Here is a 24,821-nt window from a genome sequence, read left to right as displayed (position 1 = left end):
TGTGGCATAATTGATGTTTGGAGTGGAGTAGTTGTTTGTACTATACTGAGTTACTATAAATAAAAATAGGCTCTGAATTGCACATTAGTGTGAGTTAATCATTTAAGGTCTGTGAGGTGATACAAATAAATAGGAGAACATTTTTCTTCTTGAAGAAGAGCAATAGATTGGGACTAACCCTTTGTAAAAACATTTTTGTCCATAATAGTCTGTGGAGAGCTCTGAACTGAGATGGGTTGATTTGTTAAATAGAGAGCATTGTGACAACAGGTTTAAATATTACCCACTGTCTCCCTCATAGGAGATCTGAGGAAGAGATCAGCTTTTTCAAGGCAAAAGAGCTTTGCTGACAGTGTGGGGATTGTCCTCCTGTGTCCTGCTGTTCCTGAAGTGCTTCTGTTGCTGCAGTGCTACCTGAGCTCCCCTCTGCAAGGGGTTTAAAGCTGTGAAAGGCTGGAGGGTGTTTGTCTGGTTTGCAGCAGATAAAAGATATCACCAGGTTTTTGGATGTGTTGGCAGATAGCTTTGATTTAAATACACCATTTGGACTTTGGAGCAGAACAAACCATTGTTGGTTTTGGTTTATCGTAAAGAATTTGAATTAATTTAATTTTTTTAAAATGTGCAATCCAATCCAATGGAGTTCTGAAATTATTTTGGAGGCAATCCAGTTGTTGCTTTGCTGCACAAGGTTTCTGGTAAAGCATATTAAATGCTCCTCAGGAGAGAGGGAGGCCAGCACAAGCGCTGCACAAATGGAATTTCTAATACATTTAGGAGAAATGGGGGGAATAAGGAGGGGTGAGAAGTTTGCATATACACTGCTGCTGTGAGGTGCCTGTATCCAGTCAGCTTCTCTGTGATTTAGGGCTTCATATCACAGGCTGCATTCTTCTGAGAATTTAGTTTTATTTTGCAGCTCAGGGAGAGCCAGAATTGTTGGTTTCTTCTTGGATTGTTGCCAAGAGTGCAAGGAACCTTTTTGTGAAGTTACTAATATAAATTCAATATATCTTTCAGCTTTTGAGCTATTTGGAAGAAGCATGAGGACATAGTAGATCTAGAAAAAAATTACTATTGAAGTATGATATATGGTAATTCAGGCAGGTTATTTGATCTAATATAAAGGAAAGGCTTGTAGCAACATCTCTGTCTTGTACAGGCTTTGTTTTGCCGGTTATTCTCTGCTTTTGCTTTTTTATTGATGTTACATCATTCTTTTTACTGCTTAAGTTCTTCCCTTGTCACATGTCAGTATTTTAAGACATTTTATTCATTTTCAGTGGCAAAAGTCTGAAGAACTTATTTTTTCTGTCCCTCTGGTTTACTGGGCTTTATTACAAACTGTAAATTGAAATGCCCTCAGTGAATACAGTAGAGAATCAATTTAGATAGATTTTTATTGGAGTAAATAATTTCTGTTTGAAGCTGAAAGCTATGAATATTCATCAGACAAAATAAGTACAACTCATGATAATGCATCCTTATTAATAAATTAAGAACTAATAGAGACTTTCAGAATAGAAGAATGGAAATAAACCTAAACTGAGATGCCTTTCTCAGTCTGTTACTTGATTTGGAAGACTTATGTTGTTTATTGGACTTGACAATTATAGAGGCCTGTTCCAACCTTAACAATTCTATGATCCAGTGACTCTCAGTGTTTAATGGTGTCCTGTCAGAGAGGGGTGAGCTCACACCCAGCCTCTTGTGAAAACCCCAGGATTCTACCTCAACCCTTAGTAAATGGAGTTTGTAGTTTTAATTGTGAGAAGTTTTACTTTATTCTTGCTTGATGTTGTTTTCACTTATTTGTTGTTTGTATTTTTTTAATAGTTTTTAAAGTCCATTTTAGTTCTGTAATCCAAGAGGACCAGCTGTCTAGGCACATATGGAGAACTGATGAATATGTGCAAGTATTAATTGTGCTCTCAAATTGCTTTTTCTGTGGGTGCCAGTCAGGACACCTGTGTACTGTCCACATCTCCCCCACAAACTTTTAGCTCTTTCCTGTTTTTGAGACAACTTTGTATTGACCTGTAGTTTGACCTTTATTGATCATCAGGCACTTGATAAATACTCTCTGACTTGATAGGTGAAGTTTATGGTTTGCATGGTAATAATATTACAGATTTTGTGTAAGACTAAACTATAAATATTGCCAAGATCTTCAAATTCCAACAGAGTTTTAATATAAAGTAATCAGCTTAATTAAAATCATCCTGACAAAACTGAGAAGAAAGGCAGGATTGTTGTGTTGCTTCTAGCTTTAGTATTTCCTTTCATGTGCTGATGGTGCTTGCAGGCTTTAATATCTAATGTAGATACCAAAATCCATAACAAGGAACCTGGGAAAAGCTACTCACTTGCTTTTATAAGGAAAATTTTTTGTGCCCTTCTCCCTCATTACAGCTTAAGGCAGTTTTATAGGAGATGTCTTAAGGGACTGCTCTTGAGAGAGGCAAAATCCTGACTTTACAGTGGTGGTAAATGAAGTCATGGTAACAAAGTGCCTATAAATAGGTCATCTGCTGTAATATACCAATCTGTTATGTGTTTTCATATGATGTGGTATTTATTTAGAGAAGATGACAGAGGCAGCCGTGGTGTTTCACAAGCCCCCTGAGGGAGCCCAGGGAAGCGGGGCCTGTGCTGGGCTGTGCTGGGGCTCCTGGCCCGGCTGGGCTGTGGGATCCCCAGCCCCCGTGCCGGGTGTGGGGCTGGCCGTGGTGTGAGGGGAGAGGCCGATCCCAGCTGCCTGCACAGGGCTCAGCCCCGCTGGGGGGCTCTGGGACAGCAGCTGTGGGGCAGGGAGATGAGGGGGAAAGGGGAGAAACAGCCCCACACACTGCAGCTGAGCAGGGGGAACAGGCAATGGAGCTGGGATCCACACTGGGATCGGTGCAGGCAGAACCCACCCTGGACAGGGGAAAACTGGGAGGGGGAGGGAGAACCAGGAGGAGCTGCCATGGACTGACCCCTCCATTCTCCTGACATGGTCGGGAGGAAGTGATTCTGTGAAGGATGGAGGAGTTGGGAGTAAAGGGAAAAAATGCTGGGCTTGGGAAGGGAGTGCTTGATAACAAGGGTTCTTTGTGTCTTCGTATCTCCCCACCCAACTCCATTGGAATGGCAATAAATAAATTCCCCAAGGGAGTTCTGTTGTGCTGGGATGGTGGTTGGTGAGTGAGCCCCCTGTCTTTATTTCAGCCCACAGATATTGTCATTTCCTCCTCCTGCCCTGGCCTGTGGGAGAGGGGCCAGGTGGGGGAAGCTCCACACCAAACCCATCTTTTGGCTTTTGACCTCCAGAGTTAATGCGGAGTCCTTAAAAGAAAAAAAGTACTGCCAGAATTCCACTTTTTGATGCATAGCTGCACATCTGAAGATGATCCAAACATTGATAAGCATGACTTGTTAGTTATAACAGATCAAAGAAACACAGCATGTATTTTTTTGTGTCTGGGGATAGTAAAATGAGGCAACAAGATGTGTTAGAGGACTTGTGCTGCTTGTGAGAGTCGCAATTCATTAAAGCCATCCAGGTTCTTTGTTTGTGACTCATTTTAATTATTACCATAAAATTTCTGCAGAAATACTTACTTTTATATTCCAGATTTGCCAAATATGTTTATAAATACACACAGCCGGTCATTCTGGATGGACTGATAAGGTGTTCTTTGCTTGGGAGCTTGTGATAAAGCCAGCTGAAAAAATTAGAGGTTAGAGATTGTATGCAAATTAACTGTGAAACAGAATGAATGCTTGCACATCAGACTAACTTGCACATCTTTTATTTAACTACTAACAAGATGATGAAGTTTCAGGTCTATTTATGGTGCTACTCTAAAATGGAGGGATTTTCATACTTAAAATTTGGGGGGGGCAGAGGGGGTTATTTCTTAAATGTGGTGTCTGGGGCCATCTCTTATACAGGTTTTTTACACGGGGTAGGAATCCTAAGTAACTTAGCTTAGTATTGAATTTTGAAGATTTTTTTTTTTCATCTTGAAAGAGAAGTCATTAACACTTGTGTATCGCCTTCCTTCTCTCCCATGTGAAGCTCATTAGTCCCTGGGCTCCTGTAGAGGAGGCATGTTAGAAACTATTTTTGACTGCTTCAAACTCCCTTCTGCCTGCAAGCCTGGAATTAAGCCACTTTCAACTCTGTTCTAGCTCTCCTTTCTCTCTCATGAGTGTTTTCCTTCACTATCATGGATCTTGCATATGTGGTTCTTCATAAGAGTTTCCCTGAGCTCACAGCCACAGGCTCTGTTGGCTTTCACTTTCTCTTCTTCCCTTCCATGCCCTGGACCTTGGATTCACTGTAAGGACACCCTATGTTTAGCTCTCTCTCAGTACTTGTGCATTCAGTTTAAAGCAGGTGAAACACTTATGTTCTGTAATTCTCCTTTATTTGTATTTAAAGTAAGTATTTCTGATACTCCTTGGCTTGTATAAAATGACTGTTTAAATATAACCATAGAACCTACTATAATTTACCCAGCATGGTGTTCTAAACCTGACTGCTTTGGTAACCTTGAAACCATCATCATAGGAGTAAGAAAGTGTCCCTCTTAGCAGGTTTACCTGGCAAGTCTGAATATGATGGTTTGGGACCTGATTCTCATGATAATTTAATTCCCAACTATTTTATTATTAAAATATACCTAAATTGCTATTTTGATACTACCAACTCAATTGTTTTCATCTTGTGTTTTAAAAAGTGACAACCTTTTATTGTTCACATAAATAGCATATAAAAATGGACAATTTCCACACCATAAAATTGGATGTTTCCCATACCTACTGTCATTATCAGCTTATATAAGATTTACTTTTGACCACATTTAGTAATAAAACCTAAACAAAATTGAGTCATTTTAAGCTTATCAGCTATGCACAATTATCTTCCTTGCATACATTTTTTCAGCCCCAGAAATTTATGTCTTTCTGTTAGGTCTGTTTTTCTTTATTTCAAGTGGGACCAGAACCAGTATTGATGCAGAGTTGAAAGATTGTGCATCTTTTCATCTCAAAATTGTTTGATAGGAACAACTGATGATGCCATCTGTGCTTAACCTGCTTCAGCAAAACAGATGTGTAATCAGGTTCAGAGAAATTTTAAAAATGCTTATCATAATGGATTGCATTGATGTCTGTTTTCCTAAGTCATGCACATCTAGTGGTCTTATAGGAAAACAAACTCAAGTAGGTGGAAGTTCTTTTTTCATCTCATCTCAGCTATTTTTGGTAAACAACTGAAAAACACTTGTTCTAATAATGTGTTGCAACAGAAAACACTTATGTTTCTCTTTGTGGATGTTCCTCTGTCAGAAGTAATCTTGGTAGATGCAGGTGTCTGTATTTAGAGGGCTTTTATAACCCACTCATGAACAAGCAGAGACGTGATGGAGGCAGGGCCAGCTGATCCAGGCTCCATGTCAGTCCTTCCACTGGGTGTTTCCCAAGTGAGATTCAAACACTTCAGCCCTTGCAAAGCACTGGGAATGGAGCTCAGCTGTTCAAATAACAGCACCCAGCTGCATCAGGAGATCTTCTTTTCCTTCTTGGGCTCCTCTTTTGTGGCACATTGGCTGTTTTATGCAGTACTGGAGACTGACTGGATGGAGACAAGCCCCCTGGACACACAGTCCTGGCCCAGAACAGAGACAAATGGACAAATGTCCTTATTTTATCTTCTCTTATGGGTGGCCTTGGTTGTTGGCCTCAAACTTTCCTTTTTGGGGAATTCACAAAGGATGATTTCCTGCAGGGGAAAAAAAGTATTTCCACTTCTGTCTGGTTGGAATGGATTTGGTTTTGGTGAAGAGGGTTTTTTTCCATAACTGGTTAATACCAGTTCTTTTGGAAAGGATTACAGTGTTAGTTGTGGAAGTTTTTGGGGGAATTTTCTGTTTATTTGTCCTTACTGATGGTGATGATGTGGGGGGGTTTATATTATCTACGGAAATTTTTAGCTTTCAAAGTGGTTTTCCTGGTGGATTTTATTATTAATTGCTTTAGTCCTTTTTTAGAGTGCCAGGTAATGAATTTTCACACACCCTGCCCCCTCATACCTGGCTGAACTTTAGAAGCTGGGATATCACAAATAATTTTAAAACACTTTTTTGTTGTGGTGACTCATTGTTGCTGCCTGCTCAGAGCCATTCAGTTAGCTGCTGACAGAAGTAAACTTTTTCACCTCTATCACTTTAAATCTAAAATTTTACATTTACTGTATGATTGGAATAAGCGATTCCTGCTGTGCCTAATGAATCCTCTCATTTAGCATTAGGTTCCATCAGAAAATGGGCCTCTTAGCAGATTGAGCCTAAACCACAGGAATAAGAAGTTACTTATTATGAATTGTATCAGTTAACACTACTTTTTGATGTAAATATTTTAAGGCTCACAAAAACTGGATTGATGTTCCTCTAGGGTAATTAAATGAAAATTGGGTAACTTATTAATCTCTCTTTTTCTCTCTCTCTCTTTCTCACACTTTCTCTTTCCACACTTATTCTCTCCCCTTCTCTTTCTTTCTTCTGCTTTTTTCCCCCTCCTTGCCTATTTCTTTTTCTCTCCACACTTATTCTCTCCCCTTCTCTTTCTTTCTTCTGCTTTTTTCCCCCTCCTTGCCTCTTTCTCTCCCCCTCCTCCTCCTCCCAAAACTGTGCCTTTGCAGAAACATAAGGTAGATCTTTTCTACAAGCTGCGGCATGTGATGAATGAGCTCATTGACCTCCGCAGGCAGCTGCTCTCGGGGCACCTGACACAGGATCAGGTGCGAGAGGTCAAGAGACACCTCACAGTGAGGCTGGACTGGGGCAATGAGTAAGTACTGGTCCTGTTTCTTCTCATTCTTCTCAAGTAACTGTTAGTAACAAAAAACCCTACTCAGCGTTTTCTTTCCAATGGTATTTGTGCTCAGGGAAAACTTGGGATTATTTGAAAATCAAGTATAACTTTTTCCTGAATTTATTGCCTTCTACAGGGGGTTTTGCTCTTGGTGTGAAATGAGCTGTTTACCAGTAGGCGTTTCCAAGGGCTCCCAGCACTTATAAAAGGTTTAGGTCACTTCACTTACTTGGTATCAACCTAGAGAATATTAGGCCTGGGAGGATGTGTTCAGAGGTACTTAAAATACATTTTTCTGCCATTCAGAAAGTATTATAATGGTTGGTGCAAAAAGTAGAGAATCTCACAGTACACCAGGGACACGGGAGCTGAGGCTGCAATATTTAGACTTTTTGTATCACGATGCTTCTCAGAGGTTTAGTTTCCTTGGTCAGCTCCATGGTGGTTTTGTGGAGAGGTTCTTTTAAAGGCAAAGACAGCTGCAATTCATTCACACAGAAATGATAGTTAATTGCCATTAAAAAAAAAAAACAGCCCTTGGCCAGACTTGTGTGTCCTGGGATGTGGATCAGACAGGTAAGTTGTGCAGGATGCACATGACACTCTCAGACAAACAGAGTTTCCCACTGGGAGTGGGATTAGTGCTAATGAGCATGTGGGAGTGGGGAGGAGTCCTGTAAATTGACAGCTAAGGAGAAAATCCTGGTGTTTTTCATTAAGGTATCTTTGTTTGAGTCCGTTCTTTGGTCACCTACCTCAAAATCCCCTCTGAGGGACATACCTGAGCACCCTGATGAAGGTTTAGCAGCCCCTTTGCTGCACTTCTTTATCTCTTGTTGAAAGAAAGCTCTGAAGGACATAAACCAATAGATTGCATCAAGTCTTTCTGCAGTGCAGAATTACAGACATTTCCCATTCTTATTCCCAGTAGAGTAAATAGCAACCAAGAGACTGTTTTTGAGCATTACGCCTGCCTGGTTTTGCTCAGAGTTTTTGGATCAAATTAGCAAAAGGAAGCTGCAAAAATGCTCTGAGGAAAAAAAAGATGAGGAGAGCAGAGAGCAATACAGCAGTGAAGAGAATAGGTTGTTCCATGAGGTGCCTATAGACCATTTCTGATGTAAAGCCATTAAATAGGAATGTAATTTGAACTTTAAAGGTAAATCTAATGCATGACAGTTATGGAGCAGCCGCAGTGAAGTCCATAAATATCTTCAGGATTATATTAATCTACTCAGGATGCTTGTTTAGGAAAAAAAATTCTGTTTCTTACTACAAGTATTGAACTCCCTAGAGAAAGAGATGCATGATATCAGAGATACATGCAGTATTTAAATCTAAATGTGTGGAGCTTCAGGTGTGTGTCTGCAATATTACTCTTTTCCCCAGAATTTCTGGAAGAGTTCTGCCACTTTCTTCTATTCCCCCCTCTCTGAGGTTTATCACAAAACTTATGACCTCCTGTGTTAATCTGCTAAAAATACTAATGACTTTCATAGACATATTCACATAGTACTGTCCTTTCTCAAGTATTATAATAGTGTTAATTGCTGTTCTGTCATACTTGAGATTTGCAAATAAAAGAAATGAAAAGCATTTGTTATTAATATGCATTAATGTTGTCTGAGAAGATTGAGTTCCCTGCAGTTTGAGCAGGGCTGTAATTACTCAAGACAGTGCAATGTAACAGGAGATATTCCATTGCCAAGCAGCTTTCAGGAAACAGTAATCTCACACATTCAATATGTAACATGTTTGCTTATTTAGTGAGAGACTCTTTTTATCCTGACCTTGATCATCAATGAATTGTATTATTTGGGAAGGAGTGATGCAAACAAGAAACTCATACTACTTGTTATCACCAATTACTGGTATTTTTCACTTTGTTCAACTGGTACAGTTTTCGCTTAAATACACCCTGGCAGGGGCTGTGGAAGTCATCCCTTGTGTCCTGGTAGGAGCTGGTGGAAATCAAGGGACAGATACCCTCCTTGAATGAATAGCTGCAGATTTTTTTTTTTTCTGTGAAAGAGCTCATTTAGACTGTTTTCAAACCTTCTATTTGCTTAGTTTTCTGTGCTTGCTGTAAATACTAAGAAGTTTTGCTCTGTAGTTTGGCCTATTTAAATGTGGGAATATTATTTTACAGTAGTTGCTGCTAAACCCCTGTATTGTTGCTAATCATTTTTCTAACACAATACTTATTGCCCCTTCCTATAGCCATTCCATTTTCTGTTGCTCACACATTCTTAGTCCCCTGTACAAAAGATCCTGGACTCATCCTTTTTTTCATTCATTCATTCCTGCTTTCTTCCTTGTTCCACTTACCCTGGGTAGCTTAGGTTTGTACACGTGCAGGGCTGATATTGCTGCCACAGAAGTTTATGTGTTTCCCCATGAGAATTTGGTACCTTCAGATGAGCACCTTGCTGGTTTTAGACTTGCACTTTTAAGCATCTCTGTGAATTTTTGCACAGCCAAAATCTTATCTGCTGTTTCCTTTCCTGCTTATCTTGCTGGGTTTTATACAGAATATTGGAAATACTTCTGCTTTCTAGCAATGCTTCCCCGTGATACAATTGGCCATAATATTGATCTATGGAAGTCTGAAATGTTATTGGAAGTGTCCAATGGTCTGTGAATAACAAGGAAAAAGTTGTAAAGCTTGAAACAAACGTTATAAAGCTGAAGTCTGCTATTTATCATCTCATTTAAGTCACATTATAAAGTTGAATCTTCAGTTCTTCATCTCATTTTCTATCATATTTCAAATAAAATAGATACTTGATTTTGAAATTTTTGTTTAGGTTTTTGCTTCTGCATGAATGGATAAGTCTTTCAACTTTTACTGTTGCTTAGAATGGGAAACCAGAATGCAGCTTTTTTGCTGATGAAGAGCTGTTTCATTGTGGAGACTTTTGCATCAAAAACAGATGAAGGAATCTGCCTGACAGAGCTTCTATTTGAAATGTGAATCCTCTGCTTCTGCTTCAGTGCCAAAAGCTAATTGCAGCAGTATGTGCAATACCTTGTGTGCCAGAAAGGCAGATGAAGCTTTCTTCAAAGTAATTCAACTTGAAAATCAGAGGTCATCTCACCTGATCTTCAGGACTGATTCTTTCAGATTAATGCAGCATCTGTCAGGAGACTACCAGAAAGCATCCAGGTCTCCTTGCATACTCAGGGAAGACACTTCCTTCCCTATAAATGTGGAATATATATTCTATGTTTTGGGTCAGAAACAGAGTAAGGAGGGGGAGCCACCAATAGCTTGATATTTTTGACAGATAAAAGGCATAAACAAGATGAGTTTGTAGGCTTATATTACTTTATAGTCAAAGGTTATTCTTTTTTCCCATAAAATGTTATTAAAATCATGGCATTAAAAGAAATTTTCCAAATAGTTGCCATAAATTCACAGAAAGATCCACAGGTAGCCAGAAGATAAAAATGAGTGTTTAAAAAGAAAACAAAGGGCAAAATATTAGCAATAAATCTTTTACACTGTCATACAAAGAAAATGAAACACACTTTTAAGGTCGTGGTTTTTCTCCTGCCTCAGAATTGAAATTGGAAAGCCTGTAGCAGCTGATTAGTACCTACCAACTACTGCCATCCACAACTGTGGAGGGCAGGAATTGTGTGATCTGGTCAAGTCAGCACAGTCTTGAATTTTAAAAAGTCCTAAATTTCAGTGCTCGCACTTTTAGATTATTTTGGCGCTTGGACTGATTTATCCTCTTGTCATATTTTCTTGACATGAAAGGAATAAGAGTCACTTTTTGGTAGTGTTGTAACAATTACCTTAAAGTTAGTAAAATGCATCTGGAGATAAGACCTAAAAGTACAGATGATACCTGTTTGTAGATTTAAAGGCAGTTTTATTACAGTAGCTGTCATTACATCGAAGGAGATCAAAATAGGAGTGACCAGCTTAAACAACCTTGAAGAAATGCCTTTAAGAACTGCAGGAAGAGCAGCTGCCATTTCTGTCTGAATGTGCAGCATCTTTCCCTCTCCTGAATATGCTTGGAGCAATGATTGGGATTAAAGGTGTAAGGAACTTTACTGAAAGTCAGTCTTTGAGGAAAACCTGAAAAACCTCTCTGTAGTCTGATACTGCCACGCTCAGAAGTATTTGCTCCAATTCCCTTTTATCAGTTCCTAACTAAAATTATTTACCTTCATCTCATCATCCTCATTTTAAGAAATAATTTTCTGTGTAGCATTACATCAGTACTTTACTAACTTCTTTGTAGATTGCAGCCCCTGCAGTTTTTTGTATAACTTAATTCTGTTAAAGAAAACTATTGGTTTGTATTAGCAGTCTCATTTTGACAAACATGGTTTTTTCATGTATTTAATTTTCTGTGGACTTCTGTATTGTATTTGCTTCAAAGTCTATTTTAAAGTCTGTACATAGTTGATGTGAATCACTGCTAGCATCATTTTCCTTCCCTTCACCATCTTTATTTGTGTGAGAGAAATACAAATTATATTAAGTGAGGCTTTGATATACTAAGAGTAGGAATAAAATAAAAGTGGTGGCTGCAAAATTAAAGCTGAAAAGGTTGAGGTAAAGTGGATATTTTTGGAGCAAAGGGGATGAGATCTTGCACTCTCCAGAGATGTGATGATCTCTCCCAATTTGTTCTTCAAGACTGAGTTTGCATTTGAAAGTTTTTTGGTTTTTTGTTTGGTTGGTTGGTTTTTTTTACATCAAATGACATATTTCTTCAAGGTTGTTCTTTTAGGAAGAGTTGTGCTGACTTGTGGTTTTATAAATTCTAAATGCTGTCATGTTTGTGTTGTAAATAAGTGAAGATACTAGAAACTAGGACTATTCCTCAGAATGACCATTAAACCCAAGCTGATTTTTTACTAGAACCCCAGGTAAATTTGAGCTGTGTGCTCATCCCTTTCACTATTAAAAAGCCAGTTGTCAGTTGGCTTGATTTCATATTACTAGAGAGAAAATTATCTAGAGATTTTAGGTGGTGGATTTTTAAAATTTTTATCCCCCAAAGAAAGGAAAATAGTGAAGGCTTTTATGTAGATGAGGAAGACATGCCAGCTGGAGGTATCCCAAACAGATGCAATCAAGAGGTAATTGATAGGCTTGGGGATATTTTGTAGGTATACTTGGGAAATACTTTTGAAGGGCAGTTCAGTGTGAAGGCAGAATAAAAGAGCACAAGAATTTGCTTGTAAAAGAAAGTATTGTGAGACAGGAACTGTCAAATAAACAAACCAGCACATTATGTAATTTTTATGCATGCTCTGTTTTGGAGAAATACTGCCTGGCAGCTGGGGCTCTTCTGTTCCCCCAGTGTTTGATAATAGAGAGGGAAAGTGGGCCACTGCCTGTCATTGCCATCTCAAGCATTATGTTGTCAGTCCTTCACAGGCAAAATTATAATTGCTACAAATTGAGTGTACAAACCTGAACTTCCACCTGCCCAGTAAATGGCTGCATGTTTGTGCTCCAGCCAAGACACCCTTATTTGCTGGGAGCAAGTGTTGTGCAGGATTAACATAGTATTAGAGAATGAGAATCTTCTGGGCTGAAAATCCACGGTGTTAAGGGATTTAACTAAAAATAGGGTATTAGATAAGTTTCACAGGAATGCTGCTGCAGTTGTGTTGAACATTATTAAGCAGAAGATAATACTTTTGTCATGTTCTGAGTAATGAGTGCAGGCACTGCTTCAGCCCAGCTCTCCAGAGAGCTGAAATGATGTGAAGAGAACCTCGTCAGTTCGGGATTGGCTTGGCCAGGTTTTCCTGGGGAACGTTAATAGAGCTCTGTGACTGTCCTGGAACTGCAGTGCACACACAATGGCTTTGATAGTGTTACTAGGGAATAATCTGTTCATATCTGTGTGCTGAGGGGAAATCCTTCATCAATGTGCTTTAGGGGTGCACACATGGGAATGGCATGGTGTTTTGGAGGTTGTTTAGATACTCACATTCAGGAAAGCTTCTGTGAATGAATTTGATAAGCATTAACATTTGGAAAAAAAAAACCCCAACCCTTTGCAGTGATCTCTGACTGATTTTAACATTTTTTAATATATTTTTTTTACTTTCTGTGGGATAAGTAGGCTCAACTGGCAGCTGCAGGTAAGGATTACCTAGTGTGTCCTTATTTTAATATTTTTCATTTGGTAAATAGATGCAGTCATTTTCATCATTGCAGCTGCAGTTTTCAGATACTGGTCCTGGGCCACAGATAACTTGTGTTTGATAGGTTTAATCAAAACAAACTGTGAAACCATGACTTTCACAATGTAGTTTTAGATTTAGAATTTGGTATTTGACATGAAACTGCGTTGAAGAAGGAAAGCTGCTCCCTTTTTTCCATTGCAAATATAATTGATTTGAGCAAAGAACTGAGAACATGGAAATTCCATTGGTCAGTAGGGGGTTTCAATGACCATGCAGTGCTGCCAGGGCAATTGAACAGGGCGCAGCTGTATTTTGAAGCTGGGATGGTTTAGGGATATAAATAAGGAAAACCTTCTTTGCTTAGGCAAAGATGCAAAAAAAGAATTATGAAGTTTGGAAACTTCTGTGTAGTGTTTAAAAGCACCGTGGTGAGCAAAGGTAGCTGAGCTTCCTCCAGACCGCTGCTTCTCCCCAGCTGTTGTTTTCAGGCAATTGCTCAGAAAGAGACACTGGATTGCCTGGAGCCTTCTGTTATTGCTCCACACAATTACTCTACAGTACCAGAGAGGTTTTTCTCAATAAAATTTTTCATTTGCCATCAGGAACAAGTCTGTGCAGAATGTTTCCCTCTCTGATTACAAAATTAAATTGGCTTCTGCTTTCCTTTTATAGTTTGTGACAGGAGTGCCACAGTAATTCGTAAGGGCACCTCTTCTGTTTAGTTTGTTTTTTGGTTTTTTTTTTTTCTTTAAGACTGTTAAGAATTTCAATATAAAATGTCTGGAAGTGAAGTATCAAAGTTATATAAGGCAAAAGCAGTAAAATGGTTAATTCATGTGTTGGGTTTTTTAAAAATGTACTCCAATGTGTGTTTAGTGTAGCTTTTTATTGTAATGCTCAGAACTCTTTGTGCCTCAGAAACTGAAGCTCTATGGAGCAAAACTTGGGTCTTGTCACCTTTAAGGTTGTGTTGTTCTGCAGTCTGCAGTTATTAATTAATCATTAAGAGTTTGCATTTATTTGTCTGGATAAAGAATATCTTATTCTGTCTGCTACTCCTGTGAAGCTGTGACCTGAAGTGCCTTTTCTACAGCTGAATCCCTTAACTTGTCATCTTTGCACTGGTATTTTTTTATCATTTTATATATTTGATTTGCGCCAAAATATTCATTCTGTTCAGAATAATTAAAAATATTTTGTGTGTGTTACAAATACAAATTAAGATTATTGTTGATGCAATTATTGTTTATTACTAACAAAAATTACTGTCCTTACATGGGGGTGATGTTCTGTGAACACCAGGAATATCAAAGCAGCTTCCCAAGGCTCGGAATCTGTTGGCACATTTGAACAGGACTATTAATGGAACTTTTTCATTATGTAATGAAGGATCTTACTCAAATACTTCAGCAGCAAACAGAGTATGAACTTTATTTGCCTGCAACATTTCCATCTACAAAATTACCTTATTTTGAGTACTGCACCAACATATTGGCCAAAAGCTTCCCCTGCAATAATTGCCAGAGCTCCACTGAAATTGGGGAACAAGAAGTAACAAGTTTCTAGAGGGATTTTTTGATATTTGCATTAAATTTTCTTTTGGATTGTTTAATAGTTAACAATTGCAGTAAGACTGGAATAGCTGAGTATTTCTGTGTCCCTGCCCTGGAGGAGGCACATGCAGGAGCTGCTGGTGACCATTGATGTGCCTCACTGACACTGCTCCTTCCTTCTCTTGCAGACATCTGGGCCTTGACTTAGTTCCACGGAAGGACTTTGAGGTTGTGGATTCAGATCAGATCAGTGTTTCAGACCTTTATAAAATGGTAAGAAATTCTATGGGAGATTCCTCTGAGTTTTCACTATGAGAAGGAAAGAAGGGAAAATGTTTTTATTCTTTACTCTTATACGTTTTCTTGTTTCCAGTGGTGTTGTAAGTTAAATGTCTTCTTCATTTGCACCCTGACCACCACAACAGTATCTCTTCTACCCTAAGCAGTGACATGCTTTGATGCATTTTTATTTCAATTTATAAGGTAACTTCCTGTTAAGTCTTGGAAGGTTCTCTGAGTCCGGAAAGTCTGTGAGAGCCATTATTTGATTCTTTGAGCAGATTTGCAGATGAAGAATACCTAAGTGAAAAGTCTGGATTTGTGGTTGCATAGATAGTAAACATCTTTGCCCTGTTGCAAAGACTTTTTGACTTCACAAAAGAAGGGGAGAGAGGAGGGAGACCAGTGCATAAGTTAATTTAAGAAAAACTAATCCTTGAACATTAAGGCTGTCCCTCTTGTATGTCAGTGCTCCTTAGAAAGCATGGAGTGCATTTGAAAAATATTCGGATTTTCAGGTGAAGTAGTCTGATTCCTTCACTGGAGTAAGTTCCAAATGCTGTCATTAGTCACTTGTACAGTCCTGTTTGCACATAATGAAGTTGTTTTGGAAATGTGAATTGTGCCATTAGTGAACTGTATGAGTTGTGCCATTAGTGAACTGTAAAGCCACTGATGCATTTTACTACTTAACTGTGTTTAGATTCTCTGTTAGTAGGACTAATACATATAATTTTGGTTTGGATTATGATGTAACTGTAGAGGGAGAAACAACAGATATAATTCAGGAAAGTGAATGAAAACCCTTCCTCAGATGCTGCTTAATCTAAAAAAAAGACAAAAAAAAACCCTCAGAAATTATTTTGTACAACTTTTTCACTTAATATCTTCCAAAGAAAATAGTTGTTTTCTACATAATGTTGTTAGAGTGTCACTCACCTCTAGGAAGCTTTTAATTTCCTGTTTTAAAATAGTTTTGACTTTCAGCTATTTAAGATTAGGGGCAGAGAGGTCCATGGCTTGGTGATGGGTTTGGTTGCAAGTGTGACTTTCCCTTAAACCAAGGGCATGTTTTGTGAACAAGCTGGATGCTGTTGCTGGTTTGGACTGTATAATAGTGGATTTCATGGAAAGAAGTAAGAATTATTGTATAAGAAATATGAAAGTACACCAGTCTATAGTGCTAATTTTTAAAGTTTGTTCCTAATTTGCCATGGTCTGAGGAGAATTTAGTGCCAGTACAGCGGAGTTTTCCTTCAGCACAGCCTGGAAATAACTCGGTAGCAAATTCCATCAGTGAAGACTCAGGATGTGAGATTAGTTGCTAACTAAGGATTGGTTTATTACTCTGAGGTTTATTCTGCACATTTTTTTTATTCTGAATACTTGGAGTTCTGCAAATAGGCAACATTTATTGCCAGAGCAGCCTGATTATGTCACCCCTTGGTCCTGTGACTGTCTGTGCTGCTCCGTCCTGGGCAGGGCTCAGGACAGCACCATTACTCACTTCACACTCCACTGCTGCTGGAGTCTGTAGATGCAAGAGGACAGTGCTGTCTAATCACATCTCTTCACAGTCAGGAGGCAATTTCAGGAAGCAAAGCAGCTGAAAACCTGTTACTTTTTTTAACTTAAATTTGGTAAAAAATGAAGGAAAGGTATGTTGGTGACTTAGGTTGTTTTAGGGTTATTTCTAATGTGGTTTGGGGATTGTTTTTATTACTTAACAAAAACCCAGGGAAAGATTTCTCCTTACTTAAGACAAAATACTTTATGGATTCTCAAATGAGCAGTGAGGTTTTACATTGTAAAATAATCTTGCAGGAATAGTTGTGAGAGCCAAATTACTTTCTTATATTTTCAGGATTGCAGGATGTTAAATGTAACACAGAAAACACTCATTAGCAGAGCAAAGGGTGAGGTAGCACAGCAGACTTTTCTCTCTGACAACAGAGGTTCAAGCACTTTTCACTCAGTCATTAGACTAAGCACTGCTCTTCTTGAGAAATTGGAAGCCGTTACATTTGAGCCTCTCTTTTAGCTCTCATGTTTCATTGCTAAGTGTGTTTGTGACTGCTGGGTGATGCTGTATTCATCTCTTTGGCAGAACTATCGTGCTCTGAGGCCTTGCACATCCTGCTGCTCCATGTTACTCATTCTGAAGCTAAATGCCAGTGGCTGCAGGATGCACAGCACTTGTCAGGAATTGTTGCTTTGCTCCTGAAGGAAAGCAAATTGCCTTTTCCCCATGACAATGTTTGTGACTTTAACCAATATGACAGAACACTTTTTAAAAATACATATTACTTTTGAATGGTGGGAAAATATGTTCTCAGAATTCTGCCACAGAGCTCAGCGCTGGAGTTGCCCCTGGATTGAAGTTGTCATTTAGGAACACAAAGTCCTGCAGGATGTCAGGAACACTTGGATGGCACATTTTAGTGGAAGGGTTACAAGACACAAATGTCTGAAGTCATTTTATACAAAGTCCTGCAGGATGTCAGGAACACTTGGATGGCACATTTTAGTGGAAGGGTTACAGGAAGGGTTGTCTGAAGTCATTTTACAGATCAGAAATGTTCAAAGCTGGTGATGAATTTTGTTTAGCTTTTCTATAAGGTTATTGAAGTGGGTATGTGTCTTCAGGACAAGTTCAGGAGGTGCATGAAAGGCACAGCTCTTGGCTGTGTAACTGCTGCAGCTTAGGCATTTCTTGCAGGTGTATGAGAGAAATGCCGTGAGTTCACTGGAATTCCTAATTAAAAAAAAATAGAGCTCCTAAATAAATAGTTTCAAATTAATGCTGCCATCGCCTCAGAACTGTTCATTCTTTACTTAAATGGTAAATGTGATTGGTAAGATGGAATAGTCAAGAAAGTAAGAATTCAGTTACCCAAAAGTCTTCTAGATAAGGAAAAGAACTGGGCACAAACTGGACAGAAGATCATGAAATCTTTGTTGATTTTCTTTTTTTATTTTCTTGGTTGTTCTTTGTAAAACCAAGCAGATTGACAGAGAACAGGTTTGTGTGTCTTGGGTTCTGAAGCCCAGTAAAAAGTCAGATGAGAATATGAAGACAGAAAGCAGTTTAAGACTGACTTGGGAATGAAGGGATTCACTCACCAAGCATTGTTATGGAGGAATGAGGAAGAACATCACTGAAAACTGATATTGGTGGATAAAATGCCATGAGAAAGAGGTTTGATGAGAAAGTGGAGGTAAGGAGAATTGATAGTTCTTTCAGTAAATTAAGAACAAAAGCACAAAATGCTCGCTAACAGGCCAAGTTGGATAAATTCAGAATTCTTCATTTCCTCCAGGCATTATAGTGAAAGGGAAATTGAGATTACTGAGAGCCAGTTTACAAAAACAGAATTATAGAGAAGTATAATAGAATAGCACAAATGGGTAAATAGAAAAATTAGAAAGGCAATGCACAAATTCAAATATAATAAGCAACTGTGGTCAATTGTATCAAGAAACAGTTTTGTATAAATAACCTGCTACTAACTGGGAAGCTAAAAGAAAGTTTTTATACTGGGAAAAACCAACTGGCCCTTGATACAAGAAAATAACATGGCACTGAATCCTTCTTGCCCCACTGAACTCTGGTAAGGTGGTAACTTTCTCAAGAAGTTTTCAGTTCCAGAGGATTTGGAGCTGTGTACATTCCAGTTGGGATCTTTGGAGAAGCCATATCGTTGGTTAGTGATAATCATTGGGAAGGCAGATAAGGTTCCAGAACACCAGCAAAGGGCAAGCCAATTTCACACCTTAAGAATAGGTGATGGAGGAGGAGCTGGTAATTTTTCTCTCCCTGTAAAAAAATGCTAGAAATTAATAATAATTACTTGCAGCAAAGACATGAGTAATAGTGAGTGTGAACTTGTCCAGAATAAGCAATTTTTAAAAGTTCCAGAACACAGATTAGTCTAGTGGATAGAGGAGAAGCAGCCAGTGCCATATTTAGATTTTGGTAAAGATTTTAAATGTTTGTTTTAATTTAAATTCTTAAAAGGTCATTAGTTCTAGATGAAATTACTGTAATGTAAACACAGAGCTAATTAGAAAACACATATCAAAAAAAAAGAATGGTTGTCAATAATTTGATTAAATAGGAGGAGGGATGAATAAGCTGAATTTCTTGGGGTCATGCTCCATTTTTTAATACTTCAAGTTTAATTAAGGGCTAGATGCTGAAATAAGGAATCTGCTTACTAAATATGCAAAATCCACAAAGTTGGAAATAGTATTTCTGATTCTTTCAGTGGAGAGAAGGATCAGAATTCAGAACAATAGAGATAAATTGAAGAAATTATGTGAAAAATGTGGTATACCAGGGAGAAACATAAATGTAAGGTTTTAACTCCTGCAGTCAGTTGTTGGCTCTGAAGTGCAGATTGGGACACTACAAGCTTAGGTGGGTTTGTAGAGGAGATTTGAGGTTATAATGGAATCACAAGCCGAATTAATCAATCTTTTCATCCTAATGACAGATAAGGAAAAAATCAATAGGTCTAGATTACAATAGCAAGGAATCAATTTAAGCATCAGAAAACACTTTGATGAGGAAAGATATACTGAACATTGTATCTGTTAAAGTTTGCACAACCTTTGCAGACAACTGTCTTTTGGGAATAATAAAGGTAAAACTGTTTGGGTTTTTTTTTAGAATGAAGATGGATAATTTTTTAACAGTCCTGTTTTTATGCCACTTTGGAAGGCTTTTCAGGTTGGAAGGGGCCTCAGGGAGGTCTAGAGGCAAATTTTCTGCTCTCAATGCAAGGTCAATACTGTATTCAGACCAGGCTGCTCAGTGCTTTCTCCAGGTGGATGTTTAAATTCTTCAAAGGAAAGGAAGAAATGTTCTAATGCTGTAATGGCTGCCCTGATGGAGTTACATTTTGCCTTGTTGGAACATTGGGATATCCCATGTTGTAGTAGAGGACCACAGGATTTTGGCCAGTGTGCTGTGCAGCTCTGTGGAGAGCCTGGCTGCCTCTTCGTGCTGGGAGCTTCATGGTTGCAGGAGGGTGTCACACCTACAAACCTTCTCTTCTCCAGACTCAAGGTGCTGCATTCCCTGCATCCCCCTCAAACACCTGTGCTGCTTCACTGGCCTTTGCTGAATGCAGTATTTCAGCTGTAGCTTACTCAGTGCCCAGGAAAAATGAATTAATGTTATTCTCAGTCTACTGGCTCCATTCCTGGTAACAGAAACAGTAAATTGTTAAATGTCCCTGCTGCCTGAGTGCTCCCCTGACTTATGTTTGACTTGCTTTAGTGGGACCCTGCCAGCCTGCTGTCCCCAGTTTAGGATCATCTGGGAATTTAAGACCACATAGATCTCAGGACAGATGCCTGAAAAATACACACCATCAGCCACTACCTTTGGAGGCTGCAAATCCTACTGTTTGTGGGATTTTTTAAAATCAAATAATGGGTCTGTCCATGAAGGTGTAAGTTTATAGCTTGGGTACAGGAATGCTGTGGGAGACTGCTGAGGGCCTCGCTGGGTTGGGGAGACACAGCAGCCACTTATCTTCCCTCATCTGCTTATTTGGTTATTTCACCTCAGGGGAATCACTTGATTCAGCATAATGTACCCCTGATAAATCCATGTTGGTTATTTTCAGTCACCCTCCCATCCAAGTACCCAAAAATGGCATGTACCCTCTGGGCACTTTGCCTGGCCAGAGGCAAGGGCACATAAATTAACTCAGTCACTGATTGTATTGTTATAATGTGGTCCTGAAGCATGAAAGCAGAGAGTTGGTCAAATCTAATCTTTTAGTTGTGGAAAAATTTAAATCCTGAGGTTTTCACTACTTATTGTCATAGATTTACCTCAGTGTACACTCTGTGAGCAGCAGTGTTTGCTGATGAATCTCTTCAGACCACCTCTCATATTTGTGTTGCCTGTCTCATTTTCTTACTTGGATTTAGAGTTTAATTTAATCAAAAGAAGTCAGGACACCTTGAATAGCTTAAATAACTGGTCTTTTCTGTGCCAGCTGATTCTGAGTGGTTGCAGGTGACAAAAATATGAATGGGCAACTCAGCCAACTTGAAGGCTTTTAACATTCAGAAGATGATCCAATAGTTACACAAACAATGGAACTGGAAATCATTATTTTTCTACTGAGAGTGTGAAAGTGGACATTTTTAATTGTGAATGTAAACAGATGTCAAAATATGCCATTTAAAATCACAGAATTGTTTAGGTTGGAGGAGACCTTTAAGATCATTGAGCTCAACCATTCCCCCAGCACTGCCATGGTCCCACCAACCCCTGTCCCCAAGTGGCACAGCTACAGGTCTTTAAAATCCCTCCAGGGGTGGGGACTCCACCACTGCCCTGGGCAGCCTGTTCCAATGCTTGACAACACTTTGGGTGACAAAATTTTCCCTAATAGCTGATCCAGTAGTGTGGGCCCAAAACGGAACACAGGATTTGAGATGTGGCATCAGCAGTGTCAAACACGGGGGCATCCTTGGCCAGCTTGAAAGGGGCTCAGTGAGCATTCTGCCAGCTCCTTCAGTACCCCAGAACCCCCTTTTTGTGTTCTCATTATGAAGAGAATCTTTGCTTTTGTGGTAAAAAGTCTCATTTGTGTTTTATGTGAAAGACAACATTGTGGTTTAAGAGTATTGCCAAATACATTTTGTGGACAATCTTTTGCTTTCACCTCCTTTGAAGCTTCATGTTTGTCAACAGATCTGCTAATTCTGATATAGAGTGCAAATGTTTGGTCAGAATGAGATGTTGGGTTTATAATAGAAGGAGGGAGGTGAGGAGAATGAAGAGAGTATTTAATAATGTGTGGCAGTGTCAATGTTAATATTTTGGTTTAAAATGCTAATATTAAGATGATGTGCAGGGAAAGGCATGGCAGAATCATTAATGATGGGTTTTTTAAAAGCTCTCTGAAACCTTTTCAATTCAGATTAGTATTTAAATCTCCCTTTGGAGATTAAATGGCTTCAGTGAGTCTTGCAGTCCATTTTGATTATAACATCATCTTCTAGCATAAAAGGCTTTAAATACAGCATCATCCTCTGAGTTTTTAGACATGTAGTTCTTTATACTGATTCTTCTTTACAGGTATTGGGCAGCTGAAACTGTAGAAGAGTCTTTAACCAATTTTCAGGATGTCATTTTTTATTAGAGCAAAAAGTTTTAACAAGGTGTAAAATCCATCTTTCTTTCTAGATGCCTGTGTGTTTTAACAAATGCACCTTTCCACAGACAACATACCAGGAGATGAGAATTAGTGGTGAGGTATCTTCCCATTAAGCAGGAGAAGTCAGAGATTATACAGAATAATTAAATTTTCCAGCACTGTAATAACATTTCTTTTTGAAATTCTGTCTAACTTGTGACAGCCATTTACTTTAAAAGCTAAGGTAAATACTCCCTGTAAATGCAAATAGTTAAGCTGTTTCTTTACCTATCTGAGAAAAGCCTTTAGGAAAGCAAGTGGTCTTGTGAGTGATGATACACTGTGAAAAAAGGCATGAAAAGTTGTTAATAATTGTGAAAGTCATATTTTAGAATTACTGTGCTAATGCTATATAAATACAATGTAAATATTTCTTACTTTCAAAAAGGTTTAAATTTTACTATTTTGTGTCTCCACAGCATTTGTCAAGTAGACACAGTGTCCAGCAGAGCACATCACAGGTAAATACCATCCACATTTGAATTTTTTCTTGTCTTTAAGCTCTTGGTAATGTAGCTAAAGGTATGATGGAGATTACTGGGTAAGTCCTTACCCACAGAATACTTCCTCAGAAGATTCCCAAGTATTTGAGTCACTAAGGTCATTCTTCAAATTCCATTTAGGTCTCTTTTCCTGAGCTTGTAACTGTTGTTCTTCGAAGATACAATTGTGTAGTGAGATCAAAAGCCTCACTCTGCCCCTGTGACTCTTCTGTCTACCTGCTAACACGTGGCTTAGTGGCTCCTGTTTCACACATCCTTTCTGTACTGGTATAATCCAGTCCTGGTCATAGAATCTGGCTTTGATCTTTACAGACATCTGTGCTTCCACAGGTACCTGGCTTTAAAGAATGAGGATTTCCTTGGCTTTAATTTAAAATCCAGAACAAAATTCCTTTTAAACCAGTATAAATCTGAATTGTAAGTCTGGAAATTTAAGATTTTTTTTTGTTATGCTGTACCTGTGTATACATTCAGAGGAGGTGAGGACAGGGAACTTAAGATATTCATGCAACCTGTTTCATTTTCATGAGATCAGCATGAGTGGAGGCAAAGGGATGTAAAAACTGGGGTTGTAAAAGCTGAAAGCCTATATTTGCTTATACTCTTTTTTTCTTTGGCCATCCCAGCATTCACTGCTCTAAATAGGTCTTGATATTTTGAGCCAAAATGTAAACCTTTCTCCTATTTGGCTTGACTGGTTGCTCATGTTATCAACCCTTGTTTTTTTCTACTTGCAGGACACACTGGGCTATTAAGCCTGGTTCTAACTCATGGATTGTTTTTGAGAGGAAAATGCCCTTAACATTAAGTCCAAATGTTCCCCCAGTACTGCCAAGGCCACCACTAAACTCTGTCCCTAAGCACCACGTCTACACATCTTTTAAATCCCTCCAAGGATGGTGACTCCACCACTGCCCTGGGCAGCCTGTTCCAGTGCTTGACAACCCTTTCAGTGTAGAATTTTTCCCTAATATCCAATCTAAACTTCCCTGACACAATTTCTTCCTTGAGAGAAGAGACCAACCCCCACCTGGCTACAACCTCCTCTCAGGGAACTGCACAGGCAATAAGGTCACTCCTGAGGCTGCTTTTCTCCAGGCTGAGCCCCCTCTGCTCCCTCAGCTGCTCCTCATCTGCCTTGTGCTCCAGACCCTTCCCCAGCTCCGTTCCCTTCCCTGGAGAGCCTCCATCACCTCAGTTCTTCCTTGGAGTGAGGAGCCCAAACCCCAGGATTTGAGGTGTGGCCTCAGCAGTGCCCAGTACAGGGGGACAGTCACTGCCCTCATCCTACTGGCTGCAGAAATTACCTCTAGAAGTGAATTGCAGTTGCTCAAAAGAAATAATGTAACAAATGTTACTGACAGTGCTTTAAGTCCATCTGCTTTAAATGGAAATCATCAGGACCCACTCCAGTACTGTCTTATAATTCATTTTCAGTACCAGAATCAAAGCAAAATTTGAGAAATTGGATTGACTTGCTTTACTTGATAAAATCAGATTTCCAATGCATAAACCATTTGTTTTGTATCTGCTTGGTTATCACAGTTTCATCAATCTATTCAAATTAGAAGCGTTAAAAATAGAGGCAGAAAGCTTAATCTAGCCCCTATCTCTGAGGCAGAATATATTTGAGATTAAACTTTTACTTGAGGGCGAGAGGAAAGCAGGATCTCTGTTAAAATGCTCAGGTTGGTCTGTTCAGGTGTCCTTTCTTTGTGAGGAGGTGCCAATGGTTGTCCCTGTTTGGCCAGGTGGACACGATCCGTCAGCGGCACGGGGAAGCCTGTCGGATGCCAGTGCCTCATCACTTCTTCCTCAGCCTGAAGAGCTTCACCTACAACACCATTGGAGAGGACACAGACGTCTTCTTCTCTTTGTACGATGTCCGGGAAGGCAAACAGATCAGGTAGGAATTTGTCAAAGAGCTAAAAAGCTTCCTAGGAAAAGGGTTGTGAGCAGAGCAGATACACTGGAGGTAAACACGAGGTGTGTTCTTGTGGCCCTGCAGTCCTTCCTGGGAATATCAGAAGTACTGGTCGTTGCATAGGAAATTCAGTGAAGCATTCAAGGCACAGAATGGTTGAATTTTTTAGTTTTCTGGCTTTGCCTCCAAGAAGGTCTTGGTGTCTCATAGCTTCCTCCTTAGGAACCTCCTCCTGTTGGTTAAGAAGCACAAATAATGACAGGGCCAGGCTGTGGGGCTGGTTTGAGAAGGGACTGCTGTGTTCCCCTGT

General features: G+C 39.2%; 1 protein-coding gene across 12 annotated transcripts in view; it reads left to right on the top strand.

Annotated features, from left to right (window-relative positions):
- Window positions 1–24,821, top strand: part of DOCK3 (dedicator of cytokinesis 3) — a 187,856-nt gene that overhangs the window by 54,169 nt on the left and 108,866 nt on the right. For all 12 annotated transcript variants that reach the window (XM_039734182.1, XM_039734176.1, XM_039734181.1 and 9 more), the window contains exons 6-9: window positions 6,689–6,837; window positions 14,771–14,855; window positions 22,504–22,545; window positions 24,339–24,493. In XM_039734182.1, coding sequence (XP_039590116.1) covers window positions 6,689–6,837; window positions 14,771–14,855; window positions 22,504–22,545; window positions 24,339–24,493 — 431 coding nt within the window. The remainder of the gene's footprint in view (window positions 1–6,688; window positions 6,838–14,770; window positions 14,856–22,503; window positions 22,546–24,338; window positions 24,494–24,821) is intronic.

Source organism: Passer montanus, unplaced genomic scaffold (assembly GCF_014805655.1).
Source record: "Passer montanus isolate IOZ18808 unplaced genomic scaffold, ASM1480565v1 scaffold9, whole genome shotgun sequence".
NCBI lineage: Eukaryota > Metazoa > Chordata > Aves > Passeriformes > Passeridae > Passer > Passer montanus.
Note: the sequence above shows the minus strand (reverse complement) of the source record. Positions and strands in the feature narration are given on the sequence as shown.